The sequence below is a fragment of the Pleurodeles waltl genome, chromosome 5 (genome assembly GCF_031143425.1).
Source record: "Pleurodeles waltl isolate 20211129_DDA chromosome 5, aPleWal1.hap1.20221129, whole genome shotgun sequence".
Classification (NCBI taxonomy): Eukaryota; Metazoa; Chordata; class Amphibia; order Caudata; family Salamandridae; genus Pleurodeles; species Pleurodeles waltl.
Window position 1 is genome coordinate 58832936 of NC_090444.1, and position 17687 is coordinate 58850622.

The following is a 17687-nucleotide window of genomic DNA, read 5'->3' on the forward strand; positions in this document are numbered from 1 at the left end:
TCCCATTGATTTACATTGGAAACCCGACGTGTGTTTGCACACTGCACCCGGCCGCCCCCGTGCTGCTAAGGGTGTACTTTCTGTGCTAACTTGTGTGTCCCCCGGTGCCCTACAAAACCCCCCTGGTCTGCCCTCCGAAGACGCGGGTACTTACCTGCTGGCAGACTGGAACCGAGGCACCCCCTTCTCCATTGAAGCTTATGCGTTTTGGGCACCACTTTGACCTCTGCACCTGACCAGCCCTGAGCTGCTGGTGTGGTAACTTTGGGGTTGCTCTGAACCCCCAACGGTGGGCTACCTTGGACCCAAACTTGAACCCCGTAGGTGGTTTACTTACCTGCAAAAACTAACAAACACTTACCTCCCCTAGGAACTGTGAAAATTGCACTTTCTAGTTTTAAAATAGCTATATGTGATTTATATGAAAACTGTGTATGCTATTTTGATTATTCAAAGTTCCTAAAGTACCTACCTGCAATACCTTTCATTTGAAGTATTACATGTAAAATTTGAACCTGTGGTTCTTAAAAGAAACTAAGAAAAGATATTTTTCTATACAAAAACCTATTGGCCTGGAATTGTCTCTGAGTGTGTGTTCCTCATTTATTGCTTGTGTATTTACAACAAATGCTTAACACTACTCCTTTGATAAGCCTACTGCTCGACCACACTACCACAAAATAGAGCATTAGTATTATCTCTTTTTGCCACTATCTTACCTCTAAGGGGAACCCTTGGACTCTGTGCATACTATTCCTTACTTTGAAATAGTGCATACAGAGCCAACTTCCTACATGTGGTGAATGATGTTTCAATCTGTTAGGAAGATGCATAGAATTTCCTTACAGCGAACTACCTCAAGAAATCAAAACTTAAACTTTTCCACTGTGAAATGTCATGGTTTCATCATCAGTTATCAGGAATGATGGCCTTCGTGTCCCAGTGCTGCTGTAACTGACCTAGGACTGCAAGTGTCATTCATCTTCAAAATAAATGTAAGCCTTACTACCATTATTGACACTTTAAAACTGGGCCAGGTTTCCATGGGCAACTAATAGACTAGCAAAACATAACTGTTTACTGAATGATGATGTTTAGCTTCAACTGAAATGTTGAAGTTGGAAATGTTGAAGTTAGAAATGTTGAAGTTAGAAATGTTGAAACGTTTAGTGTTACAAGTTAGTGTGAGTTTAGATAGTTACATAGCATTAGTATGACAAAGAGCGGCAGGTGTTTGTTCAGCCCCTTCTGTAGTACAGATAGCACCACCGCTATATATTGAGAGCATTTGTTTATCAGCATGAGAGCAAGCAAACGAGGGAAACACTGCCTCTGGGCCAGAGTCATATTGCGGATGTGAGCAGAGAGGCAAAGAAGCCATCAGGAGGCGCATTGTTAATTAAAAGAGGTGGTGCACAGTAAGTGTGCCACCTGAGGGAAATCCCTAAGCAGGGGGAATGATGGATGGAAGGGGGGGGGGATGGCTGGGAGGGATTGTAAGGGGTCTATTGGAATGAGCTTATTCATTGCATCGCCACTGATGCAGGGCATTATCAGTAATAACTAAATAAAGTAGCTTTGCAGTTGAAGAATTTTTTCTGGATTCACATACTGTGCATTATTCCGCCATGTAGTGGTTGGGTCCAGAATTTCCTGTGTGTAGGAGTAGTAGTGCTCCCCTCTTTTTGTTGTTGGGCGTCAACGACTTCCACCATTTGGTGCTTGGACCATCCTCTTATGTCACACACTCTTCCCAGAAGCCTTCCTCTTGGTCGCCATCTTCAGATTTTTTTTTCTTCTCATTTCATCCAGCATGGAGGCCAAGTTTACTTGTATCTCCTCATCTTCTGGGGAGACGGGTGGGTCGCTTGTAAATCTAGAAAATTCTTAAAGCTACAAAAATACTACTACTGGTAAGTAACCATTTCATTTTGGACGTGAATCTTCACTGGATTCACATTCTGCCTTTTAGCGGTATCCTTCATTGGGGTGGTTGTATTACAGATGAGGCAGAACTTGTAAACAAATGTTTTAGAACTTGCTGTCCCACCTATGCATGTCTGTTTATGTGTACATCAATGCAATAATCTTTTGTGAACAAATGTATTGATCACGCGGCCGCCATACCAATATCGTTCAAATCTGTGTTTGCTAAAAAAGCAATTGTTGCTCCCTTCTTCCTTGCGGAGTGTGCCTTTGGTTTCTGAGTATCCGGGTACTAATACCTAAAAGCTGCTAAGTTTTCAAAAAAGTTTCCTTTCAGGAAAAATTATGTTATTTGCATTAAGCTACACTGTGTATTTGTTTCGAATGAAAGGTGCCAAATGGAAGACAGCAAGAACTCAGATACCATTTTAGTATAATACTGGACATATTACTAGTACAAACAGTGCTCGTGACAGATTCACAAAACCCATGGAAGGATCAGGTGCTTGCATCCAATGCTTTTGCTCTCACCTCCTTCTTCCCTTTATTTTTCTCCACACACCTCTGTCACAATCATAAAAATGAAGAGAAACCACCTTAAAGTATTAAAAAAATATTTTACTATAAATTACACAAAAGAAATTCAATATGCAACAAAAACAATGAATTCCACACAAAGTGTAATATAAGGAAAGCAAGCATGATCACTGGATGGGTTCAGAGTCTATACACACACTAAAAACTGGAATGTGGGTAATCCAATGTCTCCAGGTTAAGAGAGTCTATCATACTTCTGAATCATACTTAAGTTACTGCCATGCAGTCCCACTTAGTTCCTTGAAAACAACAAGATTGGTTAACAGTGTTTTAGTTACTTCCAATAAAGAAAGTCCTGTATCACTTCGCTTTGAAGCTTGCTGAGAAAAAATGCTCATGAAGGGCTAAAAAGGTGTTAAGGATCAGATCATGACAACCTTAAAGTCCAAGGACATTAGTAGTGACCCATGATCACCTGAAAAGGGGTAGGTCCAAGAGAAGTCTTGGTCAAGGCATTAATGGCATTCAGTGAGTTTTCTGGTGAGGCTCACAGGCAGATGACGGGGAGGAAAAGTTACTATTGCTATTAAAGGTCATGGCAAGAGAAGGAGATGAAACCAGTAAACATATGGGAAAGCCGCAATTATAGTCCTGAAAGGTCCGGTTGTAGCTGCTAGTGGTAACATTAACTGCTAATAGCCAAAGCATAATAAATGGGGATAGACCTGCACTCTAGATGAAAGTCATGAGCCTTGCAGACCTCACAGCAAGCTTTGTGGGTGTAGCTAGGAGACAGACTCCGGTTGTTGTGTGGTGCACGCGACGGGGATAGCATACACTGGCCTGTCCTCGGATTGCATTCATCCTCCATCAAAAGTCTAGGAAGAGAAACAACGAAATCACCAGAAGCTTTATCCATCCCCAGAGTGGTCTTCTTGCTCGCTGCTCCTGCTCCGGTACTTCGTCCGTATCTCTTGGAGGAAGTTCTTAAAGGCTGGTTCCTCGTGGATCTCCTCAGCAGCTGAAACAAAAGAAAGATATGTAAACACTACTTATGAGCTACTAGAACAATGAGAAGTAAGATGTTCAACCGCTATCCTAAAGAGTAATAGCGTCAAGCTTGCTCAGTGAAAGACCAGCAAAATCTTTCCGGGAGCTACATTGCTGGAAGGACTTTAGTAAGTCATCCCATTCCATCAAGGCCAATAAAAAGCAGACACACATAGAAACTCTTCAATCTGATAATAAATAATCACAAACTGAAGTTGTAAGGAGGTTCTTCACCAGTAAGACCATGAGGAACCCACAAAGGGAGTCTGAACGGTGCACCCATGAATAGCTGATTTCATGAGGACATTCGAGCGGCTATGTTACTGAGGATGTGCCGTGTAATTACTGCATGAAACAGTACGCCATGGAAAGGAGAGTGGAGTGATTCAACGCTACTTACCCTCATGATCTATGTCATCTGTATCGCTGTCTACCTCCTCCTCTTCAACGTCAACACTCCCGCGTGTGATGATCAGGTCGGAGGGGCCCAGTACAGCTTCATTTGAGCCTGGGGAGGAAATATGAAAAGGATTTCATGCAGAGCATGGCTGGCTCACTCAAAGATTTTCTGCAGTCAAGGCAAGGATTGCTGCAGCTGTGAAGGTGGATCACTTCTCTATGCACGCTTAGTTGCCAGCTTGGTCTTTCAGCGTGCATCACAATGCGCTTTGGTTAAAGATTTGAAAGAAAAAATAACTAAAAATAACTTGAAATTATATGCAATAAAAGTACTACTTGATAAAATTAAAGGGCAAGAAAAAATAAATTCAGACTACTGCTCAAACGGATATGGATCTGCAAAAAGTCAGCAAGCGCAATGGGAGAGGTGTTTAGGGCTATTTTGTAGGCGGGAGGCAGAGAGGAGTAAAGGGTTGGTTGCCCCCTTTTTGCAACAAACCTACAACGTCATGTAGAGCGAGGGGGATGGGGCACATTAAATACTTATAAAGCACTGGAAAACTGCTCCCGGTGCACAAGACTGAGCTTGAAAAATCAGAAATGTTTGTTTTAATAAACACTACATCAATGTTTTCATTCAAGCCTCTCAACAGAAAGAATGCTTTCAGAAATGTATAAATTTAAATGTATCTTTCCAAACTTAACATTTTTCTAACTTACCCCTTTTGTGTTTTGCACCCTAGATCTAATTACAATTGCTCTCCGTGCCTGTCTAGGTTGGGCTGAATTACAATTCAACTACTGTTGCTCTAACCCGCTTCTCCTAGAAGGGAGTACAATGAATTTACAGTTCACAGCTGCTCGAGTAGGACTGATGAAAGGGGATTGAAGACAAGATATTTTGCAAATGTAATCAGCAATGAGGCCTGCGTGCAAGCTGGTGGAGCAGCACAGCTTCGTGGCGACCCTGTATTGCACCAGAAGTGCCAGATGGGAGTCGCAAACAACCACCAACCCTGCATGCGGACATTCGTTTCAAAATTACGCCTTTCATGTGCTCAGTTGTGGATAAGACAAATTGTTGATAACAGTATGCAGACCAGTTATCTAACTTTTTTTTTTTTTTTTTTTTTAAACAGTGTGTGGATGTCCACTTCACATTTCAGGGAGGCAGGAGGCCAGTGATCTATCTGCAGTTATCCACCAGAAAGTGTTACCGAAGGCAAGTAACTTTTTCTTCTGATTAATACTTTGAGTACATGTAGGAAGTTGGCTCTGTATGTGCTATTTCAAAGTAAGGAATAGCATGCACAGAGTCCAAGGGTTCCCCTTAGAGGTAAAATAGTGGTAAAAAGAGATAATACTAATGCTCTATTTTGTGGTAGTGTGGTCGAGCAGTAGGCTTATCCAAGGAGTAGTGTTAAGCATTTGTTGTACATACACATAGACAATAAATGAGGTACACACACTCAGAGACCAATCCAGCCAATAGGTTTTGTTATAGAAAAATATATTTTCTTAGTTTATTTTAAGAACCACAGGTTCAAATTTAACATGTAATATCTTGTTTGAAAGGTATTGCAGGTAAGTACATTAGGAACTTTGAATCATTTCAATTGCATGTATACTTTTCAAGTTATTCACAAATAGCTATTTCAAAAGTGGACACAGTGCAATTTTCACAGTTCCTGGGGGAGGTAAGTTTTTGTTAGTTTTACCAGGTAAGTAAGACACTTACAGGGTTCAGTTCTTTGTCCAAGGTAGCCCACCGTTGGGGGTTCAGAGCAACCCCAAAGTTACCACACCAGCAGCTCAGGGCCGGTCAGGTGCAGAGTTCAAAGTGGTGCCCAAACCGCATAGGCTCCAATGGAGAGAAGGGGGTGCCCCGGTTCCAGTCTGCCAGCAGGTAAGTACCCGCGTCTTCGGAGGGCAGACCAGGGGGGTTTTGTAGGGCACCGGGGGGGACACAAGCCCACACAGAAATTTCACCCTCAGCGGCGCGGGGGCGGCCGGGTGCAGTGTTAGAACAAGCGTCGGGCTCGCAATGGAAGTCAATGAGAGATCAAGGGATCTCTTCAGCGCTGCAGGCAGGCAAGGGGGGGCTTCCTCGGGGAAACCTCCACTTGGGCAAGGGAGAGGGACTCCTGGGGGTCACTTCTGCAGTGAAAGTCCGGTCCTTCAGGTCCTGGGGGCTGCGGGTGCAGGGTCTTTTCCAGGCGTCGGGACTTAGGTTTCAGAGAGTCGCGGTCAGGGGAAGCCTCGGGATTCCCTCTGCAGGCGGCGCTGTGGGGGCTCAGGGGGGACAGGTTTTGGTACTCACAGTCGTAGAGTAGTCCGGGGGTCCTCCCTGAGGTGTTGGTTCTCCACCAGCCGAGTCGGGGTCGCCGGGTGCAGTGTTGCAAGTCTCACGCTTCTTGCGGGGAGATTGCAGGGTTCTTTAAAGCTGCTCCTTTGGATAAAGTTGCAGTCTTTTTGGAGCAGGTCCGCTGTCCTCGGGAGTTTCTTGTCGTCGTCGAAGCAGGGCAGTCCTCAGAGGATTCAGAGGTCGCTGGTCCCTTTGGAAGGCGTCGCTGGAGCAGAGTTCTTTGGAAGGCAGGAGACAGGCCGGTGAGTTTCTGGAGCCAAGGCAGTTGTTGTCTTCTGGTCTTCCTCTGCAGGGGTTTTCAGCTAGGCAGTCCTTCTTCTTGTTGTTGCAGGAATCTAATTTTCTAGGGTTCAGGGTAGCCCTTAAATACTAAATTTAAGGGCGTGTTTAGGTCTGGGGGGTTAGTAGCCAATGGCTACTAGCCCTGAGGGTGGGTACACCCTCTTTGTGCCTCCTCCCAAGGGGAGGGGGTCACAATCCTAACCCTATTGGGGGTATCCTCCATCTGCAAGATGGAGGATTTCTAAAAGTTAGAGTCACCTCAGCTCAGGACACCTTAGGGGCTGTCCTGACTGGCCAGTGACTCCTCCTTGTTGCTTTCTTTGTTCCCTCCAGCCTTGCCGCCAAAAGTGGGGGCCGTGGCCGGAGGGGGCGGGCAACTCCACTAAGCTGGAGTGCCCTGCTGGGCTGTGACAAAGGGGTGAGCCTTTGAGGCTCACCGCCAGGTGTTACAGCTCCTGCCTGGGGGAGGTGTTAGCATCCCCACCCAGTGCAGGCTTTGTTACTGGCCTCAGAGTGACAAAGGCACTCTCCCCATGGGGCCAGCAACATGTCTCTAGTGTGGCAGGCTGCTGGAACTAGTCAGCCTACACAGACAGTCGGTTAAGTTTCAGGGGGCACCTCTAAGGTGCCCTCTGGGGTGTATTTTGCAATAAAATGTACACTGGCATCAGTGTGCATTTATTGTGCTGAGAAGTTTGATACCAAACTTCCCAGTTTTCAGTGTAGCCATTATGGTGCTGTGGAGTTTGTGTTTGACAAACTCCCAGACCATATACTCTTATGGCTACCCTGCACTTACAATGTCTAAGGTTTTGTTTAGACACTGTAGGGGTACCATGCTCATGCACTGGTACCCTCACCTATGGTATAGTGCACCCTGCCTTAGGGCTGTAAGGCCTGCTAGAGGGGTGACTGACCTATACTTGCATAGGCAGTGAGAGGCTGGCATGGCACCCTGAGGGGAGTGCCATGTCGACTTACTCGTTTTGTTCTCACTAGCACACACAAGCTGGCAAGCAGTGTGTCTGTGCTGAGTGAGAGGTCTCCAGGGTGGCATAAGACATGCTGCAGCCCTTAGAGACCTTCCTTGGCATCAGGGCCCTTGGTACTAGAAGTACCAGTTACAAGGGACTTATCTGGATGCCAGGGTCTGCCAATTGTGGATACAAAAGTACAGGTTAGGGAAAGAACACTGGTGCTGGGGCCTGGTTAGCAGGCCTCAGCACACTTTTAATTGTAAACATAGCATCAGCAAAGGCAAAAAGTCAGGGGGCAACCATGCCAAGGAGGCATTTCCTTACAGTACAGATTCCTCACTTTTAACATACATGCTCAAGCCGTACAACCCAAAAGTTGGACTGTCTGAGGAATGGACTCAAAGGAAAAAGCCCTATAGGTCCAAGAGGATGAAACAGCCCATGCCAGGTCTGGCTGTCAAGGATGCAGTGCTTGGACAATATATGTAGAGCCCTCATTTCAGCCTGGCAGATGTCTACAACAGGTACCATCCCCTGCCCCTTTGCAAGTGCTGTTACAGCATCTTGGGTCTAGTCCAACAGGCCCGCAATCATTCGGGGGACTTCCTTTTTTGGCCCCTGGGTACCATATTTTAAGACTATCCACCTCAATAGTATTGCCTTCTGCAATGCTTTACCTTTCAAAGTAACAGCAAAACTCACAAAGAGGGGGTCATCCACAGGTGTTCTGTTGTGTAAAAGTTAAAGGCTTTTTGTGGATACTGCGGCAGGAGGAAGTGGATGACTGCTGCCCCTGCTGATGTGAATGGCTTGATTTGCCTCTGCGTCCTCTGCCAAGAAAAGTTTGGGCCTGGTTGAGAAGATTAACATTGCTGGAATGCTAAACCTCTGGAATGGCCCCCGAATGTCATATAATGTTGATAGAATCATATGGATGCTGAAAGTAACCCCTGCGAGCCCACTGTGGTGCTACTATCTTCAAATAATTGCAGTGCCAAATCAGCATTTTCCCAAAAAAGCCTAGAACCACTAAAGGGCATTCCCAGAAAATCCAGCTGCCTGCATCCAAGAATTTTGTCAAAATACTAGGCTGGTGACAAAATCAAAGATGGCTCACAGTACATAATTTGACACATCCTGTCCTTCCTGAACCATCTAGGCGAGTTTTGCCCTGAGCTTCTCCAGGACAGCCAGCAAGCTCTCGCTGACCACGCTACACAATGACTGGGAGTACCTGTCCTGGAGGCACACTTATAGGAGAGCAGCGCCAGACTGGCTGAAGAGGACATCTTTTTACAAAAAGCATCAATACACTTAGATTATCTGGGAGGCTGATTAAAAAAGTATTTGGATTCACTTTGCTAGTTGGCGCTTGTCTACTAGACTTTAAATTGAGGAGTGTTGAGTCAAACATATAGGTTCACCCAGGGCCCGTCTGTCTCCTGGCCACAGCTCGACTGACCGGAGGAGCTGAATATGGCTTTGATCAAGTGGCCTTGAGGACATCTGTGAGTTCGCCATTAAAGGGCCAACCCAGGATCTTTGGAGGCTGGCCTTGATTGAAGGATCAAAGTCAATAAATTAGATTTTGTTTTGACAGAAGGTTGTTTCAAATCTAAAACCTCTGCTGCTATTTGCACTACCACTGTGAAAGAGGTGCTTTTGCAGGCCATGTGACGAGTCCAGCTTAGCTTCTGAAGAGGTGTCTAACCCACTGCCATTCAGATTCAGTATCTGCAATGTTTGAGAGAATGAAGAACAGAGATGGTCTTTACGAAAGAGGAATTGGACAGAGGACTGGGAAGTGTACTGGTGGTCCAAACGTCTTAGCTCCCATTCATTAGGGGTAGGCAAGAAGGCAAATCCACTTGTTGGTCTGAATATTCAGAGTCATCAAAGTGTGAGTTCTGACCAGGGCCACTAGAATGATGTGATTGTGAGACTGCTGTGAATATCGCTTATTTATAAATTCGACCCATTTGCCACATGATCCATCATCTGCTGCAGATTTTAACCAAAAAATAGTTTATAGGTCAAATTGTTCACAAGTGACTAAAAATGCAGCAATAAGTGTTGCGGCGCGCTGGAAGGCCCTTTACGAAACTAGACTGGTCACCTTTCTGTGCTTGTCACATTTCGGTGTTGAACTGGTAAATGAGGTGCAACCAATGCCAAGACGGTGTTAGCAAGTTTAACAATGATGAAATAATGAAGTAATATTATTAAAAACATGCTGCATTATGCAGCATAATGAAAATGTCACTTACCCAGTGTACATCTGTTCGTGGCATTAGTCGCTGCAGATTCACATGTTGTGCACAGTCCGCCATCTGGTGTTGGGTCTGAGTGTTACAAGTTGTTTTTCTTCGAAGAAGTCTTTCGAGTCACGAGACCGAGGGACTCCTCCTCTTTGCTTCCATTGCGCATGGGCGTCGGCTCCATCTTAGATTGTTTTCCCCGCAGAGGGTGAGGTAGGAGTTGTGTGTGTTAGTAATAGTGCCCATGCAATGGAATGAATAAGTATGTACAAATTAAGGTTAAGTAATATATATACAGGGAGTGCAGAATTATTAGGCAAATGAGTATTTTGACCACATCATCCTCTTTATGCATGTTGTCTTACTCCAAGCTGTATAGGCTCGAAAGCCTACTACCAATTAAGCATATTAGATGATGTGCATCTCTGTAATGAGAAGGGGTGTGGTCTAATGACATCAACACCCTATATCAGGTGTGCATAATTATTAGGCAACTTCCTTTCCTTTGGCAAAATGGGTCAAAAGAAGGACTTGACAGGCTCCGAAAAGTCAAAAATAGTGAGATATCTTGCAGAGGGATGCAGCACTCTTAAAATTGCAAAGCTTTTGAAGCGTGATCATCGAACAATCAAGCGTTTCATTCAAAATAGTCAACAGGGTCGCAAGAAGCGTGTGGAAAAACCAAGGCGCAAAATAACTGCCCATGAACTGAGAAAAGTCAAGCGTGCAGCTGCCACGATGCCACTTGCCACCAGTTTGGCCATATTTCAGAGCTGCAACATCACTGGAGTGCCCAAAAGCACAAGGTGTGCAATACTCAGAGACATGGCCAAGGTAAGAAAGGCTGAAAGACGACCACCACTGAACAAGACACACAAGCTGAAACGTCAAGACTGGGCCAATAAATATCTCAAGACTGATTTTTCTAAGGTTTTATGGACTGATGAAATGAGAGTGAGTCTTGATGGGCCAGATGGATGGGCCCGTGGCTGGATTGGTAAAGGGCAGAGAGCTCCAGTCCGACTCAGACGCCAGCAAGGTGGAGGTGGAGTACTGGTTTGGGCTGGTATCATCAAAGGTGAGCTTGTGGGGCCTTTTCGGGTTGAGGATGGAGTCAAGCTCAACTCCCAGTCCTACTGCCAGTTCCTGGAAGACACCTTCTTCAAGCAGTGGTACAGGAAGAAGTCTGCATCCTTCAAGAAAAACATGATTTTCATGCAGGACAATGCTCCATCACACGCGTCCAAGTACTCCACAGCGTGGCTGGCAAGAAAGGGTATAAAAGAAGGAAATCTAATGACATGGCCTCCTTGTTCACCTGATCTGAACCCCATTGAGAACCTGTGGTCCATCATCAAATGTGAGATTTACAAGGAGGGAAAACAGTACACCTCTCTGAACAGTGTCTGGGAGGCTGTGGTTGCTGCTGCACGCAATGTTGATGATGAACAGATCAAAACACTGACAGAATCCATGGATGGCAGGCTTTTGAGTGTCCTTGCAAAGAAAGGTGGCTATATTGGTCACTGATTTGTTTTTGTTTTGTTTTTGAATGTCAGAAATGTATATTTGTGAATGTTGAGATGTTATATTGGTTTCACTGGTAATAATAAATAATTGAAATGGGTATATATTTTTTTTTTGTTAAGTTGCCTAATAATTATGCACAGTAATAGTCACCTGCACACACAGATATCCCCCTAACATAGCTAAAACTAAAAACAAACTAAAAACTACTTCCAAAAATATTCAGCTTTGATATTAATGAGTTTTTTGGGTTCATTGAGAACATGGTTGTTGTTCAATAATAAAATTAATCCTCAAAAATACAACTTGCCTAATAATTCTGCACTCTCTGTACAAACGTACAAATGTAGAAGATAACTTCCAACGGCTACAGGCTCCCGGGGAGGCGGGTGGGCACATGTGAATCTGCAGCAACTAATGCCACGAACAGATGTACACTGGGTAAGTGACATTTTCCGTTCGGTGGCATGTGTAGCTGCAGATACACATGTTGTGCATAGACTAGTAAGCAGTTATCTCCCCAAAAGCGGTGGCTCAGCCTGTAGGAGTGGAAGTAGTCTGAAACAAAGTTCTTAGTACGGCTTGCCCTACTGTGGCTTGTTGTGCGGATAGCACGTCTACACAGTAGTGTTTAGTAAATGTGTGAGGCGTGGACCATGTGGCTGCCTTACATATTTCATGCATTGGAATATTACTTAGGAAAGCAATGGTAGCGCCTTTCTTTCTGGTTGAGTGTGCCCTTGGTGTAATGGGCAGTTGTCTCTTTGCTTTAAGATAGCAGGTTTGGATGCACTTAACTATCCATCTGGCTATACCCTGTTTTGATATTGGGTTTCCTGTATGAGGTTTTTGAAATGCAATAAACAGTTGTTTTGTTTTCCTAACCTCCTTTGTTCTGTCTATGTAGTACATTAGGGCTCTTTTGACATCTAATGTATGTAGTGCCCTTTCAGCTACTGAGTTTGGCTGTGGGAAGAACACTGGTAGCTCTACCGTTTGATTTAAGTGGAACGGTGAAATAACCTTTGGTAGGAATTTAGGATTGGTTCTTAGTACTACCTTATTTTTGTGTAGTTGGATAAAAGGTTCTTGTATTGTAAACACCTGAATTTCACTTACTCTTCTTAGAGATGTGATGGCAATGAGAAATGCAACCTTCCAGGTTAAGAATTGTATTTCGCAAGAATGCATGGGTTCAAAAGGAGGTCCCATGAGTCTTGTCAAGACGATGTTAAGGTTCCATGAAGGAACAGGTGGTGTTCTTGGTGGTATTATTCTTCTTAGGCCTTCCATAAACGCTTTAATGACAGGTATCCTAAACAGTGAAGTTGAATGGGTAATCTGCAGGTATGCAGATATTGCTGCGAGGTGTATTTTAATGGAAGAGAAGGCTAGATTTGACTTTTATAAGTGTAGTAAGTATCCCACTACATCTTTTGGGGATGCGTGTAATGGATGAATTTGGATTATTATGGCAGTAGCAAACAAACCTTTTCCATTTGCTTGCATAGCAGTGTCTAGTGGATGGTCTTCTAGCTTGTTTTATGACTTCCATACATTCTTGGGTGAGGTTTAAATGTCCGAATTCTAGGATTTCAGGAGCCAAATTGCTAGATTCAGCGATGCTGGGTTTGGATGCCTGATCTGTTGTTTGTGTTGTGTTAACAGATCTGGTCTGTTGGGTAACTTGACGTGGGGTACTACTGACAGGTCTAGTAGTGTTGTGTACCAAGGTTGCCTTGCCCATGTTGGTGCTATTAGTATGAGTTTGAGTTTGTTTTGACTCAATTTGTTTACTAGATATGGAAGGAGCGGGAGAGGGGGAAAAGCGTATGCAAATATCCCTGACCAGTTCATCCATAGGGCATTGCCTTGAGACTGGTTGTGTGGGTACCTGGATGCGAAGTTTTGGCATTTTGCGTTCTCCTTTGTTGCAAATAGGTCTATTTGCGGTGTACCCCAAATTTTGAAGTAAGTGTTTAGGATTTGGGGGTGAATCTCCCATTCGTGGACCTGTTGGTGATCTCGAGAGAGATTGTCTGCTAGTTGATTCTGGATCCCTGGAATAAACTGTGCTATTAGGCGAATGTGGTTGTGAATTGCCCATTGCCATATTTTTTGTGCTAGGAGACATAGCTGTGTCGAGTGTGTTCCCCCTTGTTTGTTTAGGTAATACATTGTTGTCATGTTGTCTGTTTTGACAAGAATGTATTTGTGGGTTATGATGGGTTGAAATGCTTTTAGCGCCAGGAATACTGCTAGTAATTCGAGGTGATTTATATGCAGTTTTGTTTGATGTACGTCCCATTGTCCTTGGATGCTGTGGTGACCGAGGTGTGCTCCCCACCCTGTCATGGAAGCATCTGTCGTTTTTACGTATTGTGGCACTGGGTCTTGGAACGGCCGCCCCTTGTTTAAATTTGTACTGTTCCACCATAGAAGCGAGATGTATGATTGGCGGTCTATCAACACCAGATCTAGAAGGTGACCCTGTGCATGTGACCATTGTGATGCTAGGCACTGTTGTAAGGGCCTCATGTGCAGTCTTGCGTTTGGGACAATGGCTATGCATGAGGACATCATGCCTAGGAGTTTTAAGACCACTTTTGCCTGTATTTTTTGTGTTGGATACATGGCCTGTATGACCTTGCGAAAACTTTGAACCCTTTGTGGACTTGGAGTGGCTAATCCTTTTGTTGTGTTGATTACCGCTCCTAAGTAGTGCTGTATTTTGCACAGCACAATGTGCGCTTTTGTGTAGTTGAGGGAGAACCCCAGTTTGTAGAGGGTTTGTATGACATACTCTGTGTGTTGTGAACACTTTGTTAGAGAGTTGGTCTTGATTAGCCAATCGTCTAGATACAGGAATACGTGTATTTGCTGCCTTCTGATGTGTGCGGATACTACTGCTAGGCATTTGGTAAATACTCTTGGTGCGGTTGTTATACCGAACGGTAAGACTTTGAATTGATAATGTATTCCCTTGAATACAAACCTTAGGTATTTCCTGTGCGAAGGGTGTATCGGTATGTGGAAATACGCGTCTTTGAGATCTAAGGTTGTCATGTAATCTTGTTGCTTTAGTAGTGGTAACACCTCCTGTAGTGTGACCATGTGAAAGTGGTCTGATTTGATGTAGGTGTTTAGTATTCTGAGATCTAAAATTGGCCTCAGTGTTTTGTCCTTTTTGGGTATTAGGAAGTACAGTGAATAGACTCCTGTGTTTATTTCTGTACATGGTACCAGTTCTATTGCTTGTTTTTGCAGTAATGCCTGAACTTCTATTTCTAGTAGGTCTAAATGCTGTTTTGACATCTTTTGTGTTTTTGGTGGGATATTTGGAGGGATTTGTAGAAATTCTATGCAATAACCATGTTGGATAATTGCTAAGACCCAAGCGTCTGTTATATCCACCCACGATTGATAAAACTGACTTAGTCTTCCCCCCACTGGTGTTATGTGGAGGGGTTGAGTGACTTGTAAGTCACTGTTTGGTTGTTGGGGTTTTGGGGCTTTGAAATTTTTCCCCGGTTTCTCGGGAATTGTCCCCCTCTGTACTGGCCCCGAAAGCCTCCCCTTTGGTACTGTCCCTGGTAGGTAGACGGTGTTGATTGTGAGGAGCTGGCTTGTGTGGCCTGACCCCGAAACCCCCCTCTGAAGGTTGTTTTACGGAAGGTGCCGAAAGTGCCTCTGCCTTGCGGGGAATAGAGCGCGCCCATGGCCTTGGCTGTGTCAGTGTCCTTTTTTAGCTTCTCAATTGCCGTGTCAACATCTGGTCCGAACAACTGTTGTTCGTTGAACGGCATATTGAGTACTGCTTGCTGTATTTCTGGTTTAAAGCCAGATGTGCGTAACCACGCGTGCCTTCTAATGGTTACCGCAGTGTTTATTGTTCTTGCAGCTGTGTCCGCTGCATCCATAGAGGAGCGTATTTGGTTATTGGAGATGTTTTGTCCCTCCTCAACCACTTGTTTTGCCCGCTTTTGAAATTCTTTGGGTAGATGCTCGATGAGATGCTGCATCTCGTCCCAATGGGCTCAGTCATAACGCGCTAGGAGCGCCTGAGAGTTTGCGATGCGCCACTGGCTTGCAGCTTGTACAGCAACTCTTTTTTCAGCTGCGTCAAATTTTCGGCTTTCTTTATCTGGGGGTGGTGCATCGCCAGATGTGTGTGAATTGGCTCTTTTGCGAGCTGCTCCTACCACGACTGAGTCTGGTGGCAGTTGAGAGGTGATAAAAGCAGGGTCCGTGGGAGGTGCTTTATATTTTTTCTCCACCCTTGGAGTTATCGCTCTACTCTTGACAGGGTCCTTGAAGATCTGCTTCGCGTGCCTTAGCATTCCTGGAAGCATAGGCAGGCTTTGGTAGTTGCTATGGGAGGAGGAGAGGGTGTTAAAAAGGAAGTCATCCTCGACAGGTTCTGTGTGTAACGACACGTTGTGGAATTCTGCTGCCCTAGCTACCACCTGTGCATACGCTGTGCTGTCCTTGGGTGGTGAGGGCTTGGTAGGGTATGACTCTGGACTATTGTCTGATACTGGGGCGTCATATAGGTCCCAAGCATCTTGGTCATCTTGGCTCATGGTGGTGTGAGCCGGCGAAAGTGACGGTGTTTGTGCCGGTGATATCTGAGTTACAGGTGGAGGAGAGGGTGGCGGAGTTGTCTTCTTTGCCACCTTTGCTTGTGGTGTTAGTTGTTCTGTTTGGAATTCAAGTCTCCTTTTTCTTCTGATTGGTGGAAGAGTGCTAATCTTCCCTGTTCCACTCTGGATAAAGATCCTTTTTTGTGTATGGTCTACATCAGTGGTCTGTAACTCCTCTTCAAACCTGTGTTTACGCATTTGAGAGGACAATGATTGTTCCTCTGAATATGAGCTGGTGGTGGGTTCGGTTGCTGGCTGTTTTGGCACCGAAACTGTCTTTTTTTGTTTTCGGCTCCGAGGCGAATTTCTTCTTTTTCGGAGTCGAGCCTTCTCAGCGTCGATCATCCTCGGTGCCGCTGTCTCTGCGTCGAGCAGCGTCGGCTCCGCTGTCTCGGCGTCGATCTCTTTCAGCAACACTTTCTCGGTCCCGAGAATGTTGCGTGCCTGTGTCTCGACCCGAGTCGGACGATCTGGGCACCAGTTCGGCCTTTTTCGGTGCCGATGGACGGTCACCTTTATGGGTTGAGCCATGGCCAGTTGGCAGTGGCGTCCCCTGGGCCTTGTCTGTTTTCTTGTGCTGTGTGCTTTTCGACGTCTTACTCACAGTTTCCTCGACGTCGAATTCCTCCGAGTCCGATTCATGGATGGAGAAGGCTTCCTCCTCTTCTCCTTGTTCCTCGAACTCTCGGTGTTCTGTCGTGGACGCCATCTGTAGTCTTCTGGCTCGACTGTCACGGAGCGTTTTTCGGGACCGGAACGCACGACAGGCCTCACAAGTTTCTTCTTTGTGCTCGGGTGACAGGCACAAGTTACAGACCAAATGTTGGTCTGTATATGGATATTTATTGTGGCACTTAGGACAGAATCGGAACGGGGTCCGTTCCATCGTGTCGATGTTACACGCGGTCGGGCCGACCAGGCCCCGACGGGGGATGGAAAATACCCCGAAGGGCTACCGGAGCTCTTCACGATTCGGTGTTGATTCTAACTATCCCGAGCGAAACAATACCGACATAGTTTTCCGAAGTTTTTACTATCTTTCCGTCCCGAAACCCGGAGCGAAAAGGAACACGTCCGAACCCGAGGGTGGAAAAAAAACAATCTAAGATGGAGCCGACGCCCATGCGCAATGGAAGCAAAGAGTCGTCGTCCCTCGGTCTCGTGACTCGAAAGACTTCTTCGAAGAAAAACAACTTGTAACACTCCGACCCAACACCAGATGGCGGACTGTGCACAGCATGTGTATCTGCAGCAACAGATGCCATCGAACTTTGTATTTCCTTAACGTATTATTTACTCGAACCTGCCACATAGTTTGTCCCTCCCCTGCCGCATAATTCCAGTGGCCCTGGTTATGATCAAGAGGAGGCCTTCAGACGCGTGATGTGCCAGAATGGATGCAAGATGATACATCTACTCATATAGGAACCCATTATCGTTCAGTTTCCAAACAGAGGACAGCAGAAGGAAAGGGGAATACCACGTTACAATCTTTCTCCTGTCTCCATCAAACTTGTACGTTTAATGTCACATATGAGGTCGTTTCAACAATGCAAAGCTCATACCTGGTATAACCTTTGGGTCCAGATCAACAGCGCCCATGTCTTTCTGAAGGTGTTCCAACTGCTCCTTCTGTTGTTTACTCTGCTCTTCGGCCTACAGAAGCAAAGTAAGGAAAATGTTACTACCTTGTAACCATCTGTTTGTAGCATGATGTGCTGTA

The 17687-nt window shown here is 45.3% G+C and overlaps 1 protein-coding gene across 1 annotated transcript in view; it reads right to left on the reverse strand.

The window, feature by feature from the left end:
* Positions 1 to 2523: 2523 nt before the first annotated feature.
* Positions 2524 to 17687, reverse strand: part of GPN1 (GPN-loop GTPase 1) — a 97941-nt gene continuing 82777 nt past the window's right edge. The window contains exons 12-14 of the mRNA XM_069233555.1: positions 17530 to 17620; positions 3914 to 4021; positions 2524 to 3484 (exon numbers count right to left, since the gene is read on the reverse strand). Of these exons, the coding sequence (XP_069089656.1) occupies positions 3375 to 3484; positions 3914 to 4021; positions 17530 to 17620 (309 nt within the window). The 3' untranslated portion in view covers positions 2524 to 3374. The remainder of the gene's footprint in view (positions 3485 to 3913; positions 4022 to 17529; positions 17621 to 17687) is intronic.